This window comes from Oncorhynchus mykiss, chromosome 2 (assembly GCF_013265735.2).
Source record: "Oncorhynchus mykiss isolate Arlee chromosome 2, USDA_OmykA_1.1, whole genome shotgun sequence".
Lineage (NCBI taxonomy): Eukaryota > Metazoa > Chordata > Actinopteri > Salmoniformes > Salmonidae > Oncorhynchus > Oncorhynchus mykiss.
Genome location: NC_048566.1, coordinates 78,202,703 through 78,218,044, shown reverse-complemented (window position 1 = coordinate 78,218,044; position 15,342 = coordinate 78,202,703). Strand labels below are relative to the sequence as shown.

The following is a 15,342-nucleotide window of genomic DNA, read 5'->3' as shown; positions in this document are numbered from 1 at the left end:
AACGAGTCATGATGCTATAGTTAATGGGAAATTATGCTTTCTAAAACTCGGCCTACATTTCATTTTTGAGTGCTCTTGTTTACATTTTCATAATCGGTTTACAGGTTATTGTCTCTCCGAAGCTGCAGCACTTTTGCACAGCGCCATACAGATAGGATCCATCATAGAATACGATTCTATTTCTAAAGACAACACCAAAGATGTTCTATTTGTGACAACACTGAGGTGAGTGTTCTTGTGAGGTCGCCATATTCAGTTACGCTTGCGGTGGGGTCTATTGACCACCCACAACGTAGCAGTAGCTATCTTGCCGCTAGTAGCCGAATGAATTTGGGGGAGTGCCTGGTTTGAAGCTAGCAAACTGCCGTCGTTAGTGGGAAGGAGGCGGTTCTAGTCCCCCGCTAGCACGAGAGAAAGACCCGCCTCATCTGTAGAATGAACGCTGCCAGTCTGGGAACGTTCCGACAGTAATTATTATACCTCAGTAATTCCAACCGGCTCCTTTGCTTTGGTAAACGTGTTAGAGTTCTCACAGCTTGAAGACTACTTATGGATGGAAACTTGACCACACGACGGTAAATGACACTACAAATCAACGTATTTATATGAGTTGTAGCCTACTATGGTGGGGAGTGAATCGCAGTTATGGCAACGCGGAACTTTCATTCGATGTTCTATGCGGAGATAACGTTAACAAAGAACCCTCGCTCCAGCTAGCCAAAGCTAACGTTTATCAGACAGATTTAAAACGGCCAAGGGGAAAATGTAATTTTCGTTTTTGTCTTTGTATTGATTTGTGTTATTGTTTCGATTTCTCGATTATGTATTTTGACAAACGACGTTATTCAATTGTTCTTTTACTAGTTACGCTGGGGTAGTTAGCTAGTTGCTAACTAGCCGCCATCAAGCAGGAGAGTGTAGCTATCACTAACGTTAGCTAGATAGCTACCAAGCTGCTGGCTTGCCGCCATCATCAGGCATAAGAGTAGCTATCACTAACGTTAGCTAGATCGCTAGCTAAATGCGCAATCCAACATGGAACGATGATGCCTGTGAGCAAGTTAACGCTAACGTTTGTCCAGACATATATATTCTTCAGTTTTAAATATATTAACTATGTTAGTGTGAAATGTTGTTTACTGTTTTCAATGTCAACTAGTTTACATTGATTGATGACATAACTAGCTAACGGTATATACCAGCAATGGCTAGTTAACGTCAGCTTCATGTTCTATAATATTGTTTCTCGTAGCTAAGGCCGTTGTGGTAAACTAAAAGCCTTGTTATCTACAGTCAGTCGCCAGTCAAGTGTCGGCTATGGCTGTGCTCAAATGTAACACGTGATTTTCTCTGCAAAAACTCAGAAATTAATCCACGCAGAGACGATGAATATGACCGGTCTCATCTCTAGCCCAGTTAGCTACCATTCGTTTTCCTTTCGACCGCTCTGCAAGCGTTATATTGTCGAAATACGTTAGTTACTCCCCACGCCTGGAGTTTATTTGTGTAACGTTAACTATTGTAATTTACTGCTGTCATGCGCAGGGTAGATACTTCCGAAAAATGTCTGAATAAAAATGTCTGCGCCAAATCCACATTCATTAATATAGGTGACGTTTTACAGTAATCTTAACTACATAATGTTTACATGAAATATTATTGCATTCCGTGTAGCATGTGTGAAGTAACCGGTTGATAGGGCATTACTACTGGTGTAGGTGATAAAATCAATGATCTTTCGGGATACTGTACTGCTGCGGCAATTAGTCACTAATTATTCAGATTATTAGTGATTTTATTGGAAGTACTGAAGAGGTGGAAGCACGTGCACACTTGGTAAAAATATACATATTCTTTCCTGACAATACAATTTTTTATCTGCTTATGTTTTAAGACCATTTTGGAAGTACACACCGGGCGTGAAAGCAGTAAATGACTATAGTTGCTCATCGAAACTCCATACTTGGTGACAAAGGAACGTATTTTGACTCAACACTTGCGCAGCTGTCTAATAAGAAAATTAATGGTAGCTAACTGGGCTAGAGAGGAGACTCATCATATTAATCATCTCCTCTTTGCCCAGATACTGATTCAGACTACACCTAGCTAGCAGATTGTAATGGGCTAATGTGTTTCTCCGTTAGCAGTTACAGGGTAGGTACTGTTTGGCCGAACACAGCAAATTTTCAACCAACCTTAACTTGGCGTTGGGAAGACAGCCAAAGTCTAGTTGCAGAGAGTTTGTTTAAGCAATAAAGCACGAGGCTCTGTGGTATATGGCCAATATACCAAGGCTAAGGGATGTTATTAGGCACAACGCAACGCGTCCTGGTTACAGTCCTGAGCCGTGGTATGTTGGCCATATACCACAAACCCCCGATGTGCATTATTGCTATAATAAACTGGTTACCAACGTAATTAGAGCAGTAAAAATACATGTTTTGTCATACCTGTTGTACCACGGCTGTCAGGGCTCGAGCCACCCAGTTTATAATTGAATTTAGAAGATGCTCTGTTATAACTTAATTTATTTGATTTAATCTGTCTTTTCTATTTGAAAACTACTTTCATTAATCGAGACAGGTGAGTGTCATCATGATATGCATCACTTTGGGATGGACACCCACTTGTCCCAATCAGTGAGAGATTTAAAATAGACAAGAAGGCAGCATACATGTTGTTGGATTACTTAATGGTGCGAAAAATAGAAACAGTTTAATAACAGAGCATTTTCTAAATTCAAAAGAACCCCCTGCAACTAGACATGGACGTTTAGAAGACCGCCTGTCTTCCAAATCGGGAATTGAGGAAGTATCGACAAGTTATGGTCGGTTGTAGGCACTGTTTGCCGTAGCACACAGAATTTATCAGCCAGCTGGAATAAATGGGCAATATTTGTAATAGCTTGACTGCACCACAAGCTAGTGAAGCTATTGTAGTATTATGTGTATGTTCTCTGTGTTATGATATTTAGTTTTTTAGTAGTACACTTGTTTTGCTGTGTATTGTAAAGCATGAGATAACTGTCTGCACTTGACCACCATGACAGGGACACATTTGTTTATATATAAATATTGAAAATTCACTCTAGTTTGTACTGCTTCTTAAAAACGATTTTAATCAACACTCTTCTCCAACCTCTCTTTGCAGTCAGTGATGAAATTTTATCTGTTAAGTCAAGAATTCCAGATTTGTTGACCAAGCCCCCACTCACAGTTAAACCAGTTTGCCCCTTTCCCCCTAAATTTCATTGCTATACTGATCCCGTCTGTCCCTGTTTCTTTCCACCTGCAGTGACACTGGATCTCAGCTGGGAGTGTGTGGCCTGTCGTTGCCTGCACAGTGAGGCTTGGTGCCTGGAGCTGAGTCTAGCTCTTTCCCCCTCCCCTCTGGTGGCTCCTTATGCTGGATTGCAGCTGTACCCTGTGTCTTGCAGGATGGATGGTGTGGATCTAAAGGGTCTTGTGTGTTGGCAGCGCTCCCTGTTCTGTGACAGTGTTCTCTTCTTTTCTATTTACAAAATAACACCCCCCATCCTCCACCCAGACTCTGAGCCCTGTATACCTACTAACTGTATTTAAGCAGCAGTCACACGGGTAGGAATAGGAGAGGGAGGTTTGCAAAGCAAGCTCCTGTTTTAATTGGTCAGTCTGACCACATAGATTTCCATTTCTTTCCTAAGCCTTTATGGAGGAAGTTTGAGTTTTATTTTCTCTGTTGAATCATATCCGCTCACTATCGTTGGGGGTGGTGGGATGTCGGAAAAGCCCAACAACAAGATGGTTAAGTTCCTGACTCCCCTTCCCAAGAGTGGTAACGCAAACAACGGGTCTGGCTCGGACTCGCTTGTTGGTGAACGGATGGCAGCGGAGGTGAGGCGGCGCCACCACACCATGGAGCGCGACCGTTGCGCTGCAGAACATCGAACATTCTTCCGTCGCAGCGTCATCAGCGACTCCAACGCCACAGCCCTTGACCTCCCCTTACCGAGTAAAATCCCTGTCCTTGCACCTCTGGTACCCCGCGTGCGAGATGTCGCGCCCCGGCATTCTGGTGCACTGCCCACCCCAAGACCTGCACCCCGTGTGACTGTGAGGGAGGAGTTGGCTGAGTGTGAAGGTGGATTGAAGGTGGATGTAGTGTCTGTAGAGCAGAAGGCTGCTGTACTACAGGATATCTGTGATGGGGAAGCAGTGGTGTCTCAGCAAGCAAACAGTCTAGCTGCCCAACCTCTGAGCCAAACAACAGAACCTGAACCTGAGAGTGAGGTGAAGGAGAGTGGAGAGAGTGAAGAAGGAGAGGGGAGGGAAGCAGATAAGGAAGAGAAGGAGAAAGCACGGGTAGAGGCTGAACTGAGAGAGGCGGAGAAGAAGGTGCAAGATGACATTGAGGAAGCCGAGACGAAAGCGGTGGGAACGTCACCGGATGGGCGTTTCCTCAAGTTTGACATTGAGATTGGACGTGGTTCCTTCAAGACGGTCTACAAGGGCCTGGACACAGAGACCACAGTGGAAGTGGCATGGTGCGAGCTGCAGGTAAGACTGGACTACATCTCAATACTATCTATGTAGCTTAAACTTGCATCCTCATTTCCCTCCATGAATACTGATATGAAAGCGCACCACTGATAAGCCCAGTGATTACAAAATTGGCTCTTTACAGGTTCCCGGTTGATCCCTAATCAGACCCATACAAAACCTGTTGAGTCACTCATAACCTACAAAATATGTGAGAAGAATATACTAGTCTCATCTCAACCTGGTCTCAGGGCATTTTGTATTATTCTGTACGTAAATCATTCATATGATAATGTATGTTGAGTTTCGTATGGTATGTATTAATTTGTGGATGTTCCTCATCCATTTCATGTGAAATCTTCTTACGGCTGCTGTCCCTGTACAGGGATCAACATCAGCGGACATCAGCGGAAATTTCAGAGTGACAACTAATAGTACTCGATACAACTCAAACTTTCATTAAAACACACATGCAAGGTACTCAATTAAAGCTACACTCGTTGTGAATCTAGCCAACATGTCAGATTTTTAAAATGCTTTTCGGCGAAAGCATGAGAAGCTATTATCTGATAGCATGCACCCCCCCCGAACCACCTGAACGAGTTCTAAACAAAATAATTAGCGTAGCCGGCGCTACACAAAACACAGAAATAAAATATAAAACATTCATTACCTTTGACGAGCTTCTTTGTTGGCACTCCTATATGTCCCATAAACATCACAATTGGGTCTTTTTTTCGATTAAATCCGCCCATGTATACCCAAAATGTCCATTTATGAAGCCCGTCTGATCCATGGAAAAGCACCATTCCAAAACGCAACGTCATTTTTTAAAATAAAAAAAGTTACCTATAAACTTTGACAAAACACTTCAAACTACTTTTGTAATCCAACTTTAGGTATTAGTAAACGTTAATAATCGATCAAATTGATCACGGGGCGATCTGTATTCAATAGCAGCTACTCTTGAAATCATCGTCCACATTCTCTCTTCCATAACTTCCTCTGGTGTGCTCGACGACAGGAAGTGCCTATTCCTCATTTTACCAAGGATTAATTTAAAATCAATTGACAGTACTGGCGACATCGTGTGGAAGCTGTAGGCATTGTAAACAGGGCCCTATCTATTTTCCCTTTTTGTGAACAGTTTTCCTTGGGATTTTTCTGCTAAACACGTTCTGTTATAGTCACAGACATGATTTAACCAGTTTTATAAACTTCAGTGTTTTCTATCCACACATACTAATCATATGCATATACTATATTCCTGGCATGAGTAGCGGGACGTTGAAATGTTGCGTGATTTTTAACAAAAAGCTGCAAAAATTCGCAGCCTCTTTAAATACGTTACAAATTGGAATTTGTGCAATATGTTCCGAATTTGAAAAAAGTACAGTATGTTATGAATTCCAATTTGTGACTGGGTTAGGTGGCTACCGCTGATGTTAGCTAGCTGGCTAATGTTAGCTTGGAGTTAAGTTTAGGGGTAGGGTTAACTAAAATGGTTAGGGGGAAGGGTTGTCTAACATGCTAAGTAGTTGCAAGGTCGCTAAACAGTAGTAACTAGTTGCTCCCAGGTGCCGCAGCGGTATAAGGCACTGCATCTTAGTGCAAGAGGCATCACAACAGTCCCTGGTTCAAATCCAGGCTGTATCACATCTGTCCGTGATAGGGACAATCATAATTGGCCCAGTGTCCTCCGTTTTTGGCCGGGGTAGGCCGTCATTGTAAAATAAGACTTTGTTCTTAATAAGAAATGTGTGGTGTGGTTGAAAACAAGTTTTAATGACTCCAACCTAAGTGTATGCAAACCTCCGTCTTCAACTGTACGTATCAATGAATCGTTGTGACATATGAAATACGAGTGAGTGTAATCAGTGTCTAATAACAACGTCAAAAATGAATGAATGTGTTAAATTATTTTGTGACGTGGAGTCCTGATTGGTCAACAAGCTTAGTTGACGTGTATCTTTTTTGACATGCAACGACCCAAACGGTGTTCCATAGAAATCGTGGTTGAGAATGAAACGACTGAACAACGAAACAGCAAGTAAGTGAAATAAATAGGTTTTGATTGTTTAACTGGTAATGGGGACATGCGTAAATGCCAGCAAATTTTCAGTGTGTGTGTGTGTGTGTGTGTAACCTTTTATTTAACTAGGCTAGTCATTTAACAACAATTTTTTTTACCTTGATGGTCTACCCCGGCCAAACCCGGATGACGCTGGGCCAGTTGTGTGCCGCCCTATGGGACTTCCAATCACGCCAGATGTGATACAGCCTTGATTTGAACCAGGGACAGTAGTGACGCCTCTTGCACTGAGATGCAGTGCCTTAGACCGCTGCGTCTATGTGTGTGTCAACTATTTAACCATACTAGAATGCTTAAGGCAGCTAAAATTTTACATATTGGTATCGCTTTTAATGCGAGCTGTAGACTCCATATAAATTACATCCATCAAAGTAAGGATCTGTTGATGGATAGAGTGGTCCATTGTAATCGTATAGCTCATTCTTAAAAGGGAAATGGACAGTCCAATAACAATGTTTCCCTTCTAAAAAAAATTCAGCAGCCTTTGCAAAATTAGCATGGGGTGTGGGCGTGGCCAATTGCATGCATGGTCTCTGACCAAAGATTTGAATGTCCTCTTGGTTACGGAGACACAATTTTGCGGGTTTAAAGCAGATTTCATGAAATTCTACACATTTTGCCATCATGCCGTGTTCTTATGCTATCTGTGACTCAAACGTTCTAACAAAATCAATGGGTCCCCCACTGTCTAGTTTTCATTGGTGATTGTTAGTTCTCAAAGACGATCTTATTTTAAAAAAAATATAGCTCTTTTATCTTTTCTTCATACTTTACATCCAGATTAAGTTTACACTGACAACGTTTTACCATCTCAAATTATAAAAAAATGTATTCTAAAACATTTTTGCATCATATTTCTTGGAGTAGCGGCAACGATTTAGCAGCTGCGGCCTTCCACTGCTAAATGACTATAGGGGAAACAGAATAATTCTCCTGACATTTGCTGCTTACGCTATTGCAATCTCCCTTTGTATTTATGATAAGGCCTATCTCCTTAGTCATGAGTTGCTGGCATTTCCTCTTTGAGATCTATCCCGTTGCCAATAGAATATAATGTTACAGAGCTGAAAATATATTTTCTTTCAGGATGGACCTACCCCTTCCTGAATTTTGTTTGGGGGGGTCAGTGTGTGTGTGTGTGTGTGTAACCTTTTATTTAACTAGGCTAGTCATTTAACAACATGTTATTTTTTTTTTTACCTTGATGGCCTACCCCGGCCAAACCCGGATGACGCTGGGCCAGTTGTGCGCTGCCCTATGGGACTTCCAATCAAAAAAGCAGCAAAGCTTTTTGAAATGGAATATGACAATCTTTGTTCTTGTTGATCTGTTTCTAAATCGTTTCATGCCTACTGGACCCAGTCCTGTTCCTTAGGTCCACGCGACCACACAACACCGGTGACTGGTTTGTCTTTGCATTCCAGTAGACTTTGTTCTCGTGGCCCACAGCCAGAGTGATTTCCTTGCTGATTCAGTCTCCTGAGTCACAGCCACGGATGTTTCCCCTTTAAGAGGCTGGGCTGCCATTAGCATTAATATATTGATTTCTTCTAAAAGCGTTATTTATTTATTAGGTGTTGACCTGGCTTCGGGCCTTAGTTAAATAGAACACCTGAATACAGTCAATAACACTTTCATTTCCCCCTAGAGTTTATTTTTTGACTCTGCATCTTCCGTAACTCTGTAGTGCATTCTGCTTTAGCTTAGTAGCTGTAGCAAAGGGTGATTCTGGCCAAGCCAAAGGCCCAGCGATGGCACAGGCTCAGATGGTCTGTCTGCTTTTCCAGGGAAAAGGACAAGACGCACAGCAGAGGTTAACCCCATTCAGTACATGTATATTTATGTTGACTCGCTTTCAGCCTGTCAGAACCAGCACAGACCCCACACAACACACACACTGACAACACAGCCTGAGGAGATACTGCTGACACAGGCCAGGCACCTCCCCTGTCCCTCAGTGCAGAGAGACAATCTTGCACATGCTCATTGCGCTCCTGAGCTCAATGCTTGTTTGAATGTAAAATGGGTCAGATTCTTGAGAGGCTTTTCTTATCTTCTGTGTGAAGTACAACCGGTTTCTACCCATCCAGTCCCCCTTCAGCCCTCTATGCACCCACCCTCTCTCCCATTCCTCCTTCTCTCCTCAGCCCCCTCCATTCTTCAGAGATGATGTTGACAGTGGCATGTGACTGACTTAGTGAGGCATATCTCCACTATCTCCCCAGGATTCAGACCTAAAGCATATAACCAAATCAAACTGCTCGTAAATGTTTTTGTTGCTTTGACTCTCGATATGTTCTTGCCTTTTCGCTTTCATTTATGCTCCCTCTAACTTTCCATCTCAAACCTTTGTCGTCGTTATTTTTTTATTTAACTAGGCAAGTCGGTTAATAAGAACACATTCTTATTTACCATGACGGCCTACCAAAAGTTCTGTAGAGAATGGATAAATGTTTGGTTTGGTGAAGAGCACGTTGTCATCTCATATGAACATTCCCCACGAGTTGCCTCATATTAATGCAACTATCACTCAGTCATTGTTGCGCATATCAGTGTTGAATGTGCACTGTTTATCTGTATAACAGGGGTCGCTGTAATACAGAATTCTGAATTTTTCACGCATACAAAGAAAAGAACGCAGAAAGCTCTTGCTGCGTTTTGTAAACTCAAATCTAAAATGCTTCTTATTGTAATTTCAGCTCAGCTTCTGGCTAATTTTGTACTTACACTCAGATGAGAGATCTTTGCTTTTGTCTTTAGACCAATTCAATTCCCGCATTCAAGAACAGGCATTCGATCAGCGATAGGGTTGCACATTTCGGGGAATATTCAGAGGTGGAAACTTACCGTGGGAATTGATGGGAATATATGCAAATTAATATACCATTTTAAATGTAGATGTTTTTTGCATTAGATATTTTTACCATATCATATGGAGACAAAAACATAAACATTTGACCTTATCATAGGTAGACATTATTGCAAATGATTAAATCCTTCAAATATATAAAAAAACAATTTAGTTACGGATTGAACTTTTAATTAAAGGAGTAGACTCTTCACATGGGCTGATTTCACTGAACAACTAAAGGGAATATTGAGTGATCCCCAATGATCCATCGCATTTCCCAAAAACGTTTTCAACATGCATCTGTAAAATAATAACCAAAGCTTTAGTTTCTAGACTATCTTCCTCTCAGGCTTCCATGTCTTCTCCCTGGACCTCCTCAATGTCCACCTCTTGAGCATCAGTCGGAGGGCTTATCTTCACTGTCACTTTTCAACCTAGTGGTGGCTTGTTGTCAGGCTCAAAAATACTAATTTGCCCAGATGGCCACCCATTTTTCAACCCTTGTATTGGTCAGACTGTTGCGTTTTTTTGTGCGTGTGTTCCCCAACAAGGACTAGTTGCGCTCTAAGGTGGCTGATGTTGGTGGGATTTGGAGGATGATGGAGGCAATAGGGGAAAGAGCCTCAGATCCACAAAGTCCCTTGCACCAGGTGGCTGATGAGATATGATGACACGACTGCCATATTGCATCTCCATCCCAAAGCTCTTGCTTGGAAGTGTATTTCGCCAGACTGCCAAGAACCTTGTCCTCATCCAGGCCAAGGTAGCGAGACATGGCAGTGATGACACCGGCTTGTTGATCTCTGCACCAGACAGGAGGCTCTTGCCAGCATGCTTGGGGTCCAACATGTACGCTGCGGCGTGTATGGGCTTCAGGCAGAAGTCTTCATGCTTTTTGATGTATTTCAGAACTGCAGTTTCCTCTGCTTGGAGCAACGGTGAAGTGGGCAGGGCAGTACGGATTTCTTCTCTTACATCTGCAAGCAGAGTCTGAACATCAGACAGGATGGCATTGTCTCCCACAATCCACAATCCAGTGCAATGGCTACTGCTATAGGTTTTGGGCTGCTTACCACAAAATACATCATCCAGGAGGATCCTCTTGATGGGGCTGTCCATATCGGCAGACTGATTTGGCCATTTCTTGGAGATACTCCTTCCCCTCCAGGAGACTGTCAAACATGACAACACCACCCCAACAGGCGTTGCTGGGCAGCTTAAATGTGGTGCTCTTATTCTTCTCTCACTTTGCTTGGTGAGGTAGATTGCTGCTATAACTTGATGACCCTTCACATACCTAACCATTTCCTTGGCTCTCTTGTAGAGTGTATCCATTGTTTTCAGTGCCATGATGTCGTTGAGGAGCAGATTCAATTAATGAGCAGCACAGCCAATGGGTGTGATGTGAGGGTAGGACTCCTCCACTTTAGACCAAGCAGTCTTCATGTTCGCAGCATTGTCTGTCACCAGTGCAAACACATTCTGTGGTCCAAGGTCATTGATAACTGCCTTCAGCTCATCTGCAATGTAGAGACCGTTGTGTCTGTTGTCCCTTGTGCTTTTGTAGAATACTGGTTGAGGGGTGAGGGGTAGATATGATTAAGTTAATTGTTCCTTGCCCACAAACATTTGACCACACATCAGTGATGATTGCAATACAGTCTGCTTTCTCTATGATTTGCTTGACTTTCACTTGAACTCTGTTGAACTCTGCATCCAGCAACTGATTAGATAAAGCATGTCTGGCTGGAGGGGTGTATGCTAGGCGAAGAACATTGAGAAATCTCTTCCAATACACATTGCCTGTGAGCATCAGAGGTGAACCGGTTGCATACACAGCTCGAGCAAGACATTCATCAGCATTTCTCTGACTATGTTCCTCCATTGAGTCAAAAAAACTTCTGATTCCACGAGGACCATGAGCTGTTGCTATCGATAAGGTGTCTGATTCAGCATTTTCACCTCAAATAGAAGTAGAGGGATTTTAGTCAGAGGTCGCTTGTGAGCATTGGAGGGAACTTTATGCACTTGGCCAGATGATTCTGCATCTTTGTTGCATTCTTCACATGATTTGGCACAGTATTTGCAAATGTACACAACTTTTCCTTCTTCATTAGCTGCAGTGAAATGTCTCCACACATCAGATGGTGACCATGGCATTTTCCTGTAAAGATTAGGGGAAAATTAGTTTAAAAAAACAACAAATACAATTCCATGTACAGATAAATACTTAAGCAGTTAGATAAAACTCCTTTTGTAAGATAAATGTTTTAAAATGAAACATGTATGAAAACAGGTGAATTAACACCTCAGTTAGCAGGCTCAAGCAAGCTAAAACCCACATGGGAGCAAAAACTAACTAGCAGAAATTGTTAACAAGTTCACTTTGCTGTAGGCTACTATTTACTAGTTAACAAAAAAATGTGTTTTATGTAAAATATATTCACCCCACTCAGTATTGTAATCAAAGCCTACCAGAAAGCATGTAGTCCTTGGCTCAGACAGTGTAGTAGTATGGGCTCATTAGTGTGCAAGATCTTGAGAATCAGCTGTACATGTGATGGAAGAATACACTGTGCATGCAGAGAGATTAAATTTCATTGAATTGGTGATAGTTTAACCAAATTATCGACAGACGGCGCTCTGATTGCAGAGAGGAAGAGGCAATAGTTACTTTTAGATGGTCGTTTTGGTAGATTCATGTCACGCCTATGGACTGAGAGAGATCACGAGCAGATGGGCTTCCACATTTTCAGAATGTTTTTACAAAAATATGTATTTAGAGTTAGATAGGACACAAGGACAGATACAGGATATGACTCTCCACAACATAATTCACTCCAAATCAAAACTCCAAACCTACAACCTGATTTTGGACAAAATGACCTGGAAGGATTCTTACCACCAAATATTCTTATACAGCAAATGCTCTGACAAACCAAGGACTAGCAAAAGAAGCACAAGAAACCTGAAAACAACATCCAACCTGGAACTGAGTGAGTAATGTTTAGTCTGCAAATACTTTTTAAAGCCAAGAAGAAAAATACATTTTAATGATATATTTTACTTTATAAGGACTGAATGTTAAGGACAGATCAGATCAATTAGCACTAAGGTGTGAAGTGAGAGGTGTCACTTCACACCTTGAGCCTAACAATGTCAGGAGAGTTTCACAGCCTCCCCCACACAAATGCAAAGGCCTTTAAAGCCCCCTCCATCTGTGCAGAGGTTATTACAATACAGTATCCCTGGATTCATCTATATTTTGAACTGATATGCAGCCAGGGCACTTCAATTGTAAATTACCTCAATAAGAAACAATATTGTTGCTTTGATCACATCAGATGATATCCTCCTCGCAATCTCCAAAATACAACAGCCACAGGACAACTTTGTTTGGACGTCGTAAAGGACCATTCGCCAAAACTGAAGAGAGAGCTAGCTAACGATCTCCTTTTCCACTAGGAATAAAAATCGGTGGACATAGGTTTGCTAAGTTAGCTAGCTAGCTGGGATTTTCTACAAGGAATCTGCCTCCTGAAAAAAGGTTCTCCCAAGTGGGTGTGACACCTACTCCTGTTGCCTGCTGCACTTCTGCTTGGATTCTATCTGGAGATCTGTATACCATCTGCCCTGGCCTGTCTCCCCCTGTCTGGTACAGGCACCCCCACCCACACTCCCATCTCTCTCCCGAGTGTTTGCTTGCCTCCAGCACACAAGCACTGTTGGGGTGAGCTAGCCCCAAGTCAGATTTTTTTTATTTTACTTTATTTGCCTCATGACTCCTGCATACTTTTGACTATGAACTTGCTTGTTTACCCAACCGTGGGACAGACTGTTTGCTCGCACACTTGGGACTCTGACTCTCTTTTGGTTACACGGACTCTTGGCCTCACATCCTATTCTAAACTAACTTTGGCAATCCGGATAACCGGAGTGCACTTATTTCTCATTTGCCTGAACTAGAGCCAGTCAGCCTGAGTATGCGTCGCCAAATGCAATTCTTTAGATGGAGTAGCTCTGCAATATCATGGTCGAACCAGCAGCTGAACCTGTTTTTAGATTCTAATTTTCTTTATGGGGGTGTTTGTTAAAACCTGTTGTGACTAGGGGGCAATATTTTCATTTTTGGAAAAATAACGTTCCCAAAATAAACGGGATATTTCGTCAGGACAAGATGCTAGAATATGCATATAATTGACAGCTTAGGATAGAAAACACTCTAACGTTTCCAAAACTGTAAAAATATTGTCTGCAAGTATAACAAAACTGATATTGCAGGCGAAAGCCCGAGAACTCCAATCCGGAAGTGACTCATGTTTTGAATGCTCTGCGTTCCAATGCGTCCCTATTGAGCAGTGAATGGGCTATCAACCAGATTACTTTTTCTACGTATTCCCCAAGGTGTCTACAGCATTGTGACGTAGTTTTACGCCTTTATGTTGAAGAATACCCGTAAGTGGCTACATTGCGCAAGTGGTCACCCGATGGCTCTCAGAGTGATTCTTGCGTAAAATACAGAGGTAGCATTTTTCCTCTCGCTCCTACTGAAAAACCAATTGTCCCGGTGGATATATTATTATAGATATTTGAAAAACACCTTGAGGATTGATTATAAACAACGTTTGCCATGTTTCTGTCGATATTATGGAGCTAATTTTGGGTATTTTTCGCCGTTGTCGTGACTGCAATTTCCGGTCGATTTCTCAGCCAAACGGAGCTATTTCGCCTACAAAAATAATATTTTTGGAAAAAAGGAACATTTGCTTTCTAACTGGGAGTCTCGTGAGTGAAAACATCCAAAGCTCATCAAAGGTAAACGATTTAATTTGATTGCTTTTCTGATTTTCGTGACCAAGTTACCTGCTGCTAGCTGGACATAATGCTATGCTAGGTTATCGATAAATTTACACATGCTTGTCTTGCTTTGGCTGTAAAGCATATTTTGAAAATCTGAGATGACAGGGTGATTTAACAAAAGGCTAAGCTGTGTTTAAATATATTTCACTTGTGATTTTCATAAATATTACTAGAAAATATTATTATTTATGTCCGTTGCGTTATGCTAATTCGTGTCAGATGTAACTCCCATCCCGTGAACGGGATCGTTGTCATCAAGTTAACAATACCACTGAAAATATCAAAAAAGGTCCAACCACCCCTTCGACAGAGGAGTATCAAGCTGATTCTATACCCATCTACAGAGGCCAGGTCATGAAGGAAGGCTTGCTCATTAAAGTTTTTTTAGCAAGTGTATGACAAATCAGGACATGTCGTTTCACTGAGCAGCCATTATGAACACGGGCTGTTAAACAGTGATCACTATGGTCATTACAGAAAACACCAGACTAAAGCCTATCTGGATTATTTGGGAGGATACTGTTGAGGAGAGTATCCTTTTCTGAGTGTTTGGAGTCATACCTTGTGGGATTGGTGATAATCTGATAGATTTAGGTAGTCCCATTGCTTTAGGACTCGGTCAGGTGGTTTAAGCATGTCCCAGTTTAGTTCACCTAGCAGGACAAATTCAGACTTAGTGTAAGGGGCCAGGAGAGAGCTTGGGGCAGGTAGGGTACAGGCCGGTGCTGATGGAGAACGATAGCACCCAGCAACAGTCAACAAAGTGTTATTTGAAAGTTGAATACTTAAAACCAGCAAATAAAATTGTTTGGGGATAGACTTGGTAGAGACAACTGAGCACTGAAGGTGTCCTTGGTAAAGAATGTCACTCCTGCACCTTTGGAAGATCTGTCTTGACGAAAAAGGTTATAACCAATTTCATCAGGTAACATGAATACAAAGCCAGCCAGAGGTGGTTAGCCTCTACAGGATCGCAATGGTTCATTGGATCAGTCTAAAACTGTGCACATACACTGCCATCT

General features: G+C 42.0%; 1 protein-coding gene across 4 annotated transcripts in view; it reads left to right on the top strand.

The window, feature by feature from the left end:
• LOC110496855 (serine/threonine-protein kinase WNK1) overlaps positions 1-15,342 on the top strand; it is a 67,484-nt gene that overhangs the window by 572 nt on the left and 51,570 nt on the right. For 2 of the 4 annotated variants that reach the window (XM_036956142.1, XM_036956126.1), the window contains exons 1-2: positions 300-575; positions 3,295-4,535. In XM_036956142.1, the coding sequence (XP_036812037.1) occupies positions 3,756-4,535 (780 nt within the window). In that variant the 5' untranslated portion in view covers positions 300-575; positions 3,295-3,755. Of the gene's footprint in view, positions 1-104; positions 226-299; positions 576-3,294; positions 4,536-15,342 lie in introns of those variants that run through there. The other 2 variants (XM_036956134.1, XM_036956147.1) reach the window with 2 other exon arrangements.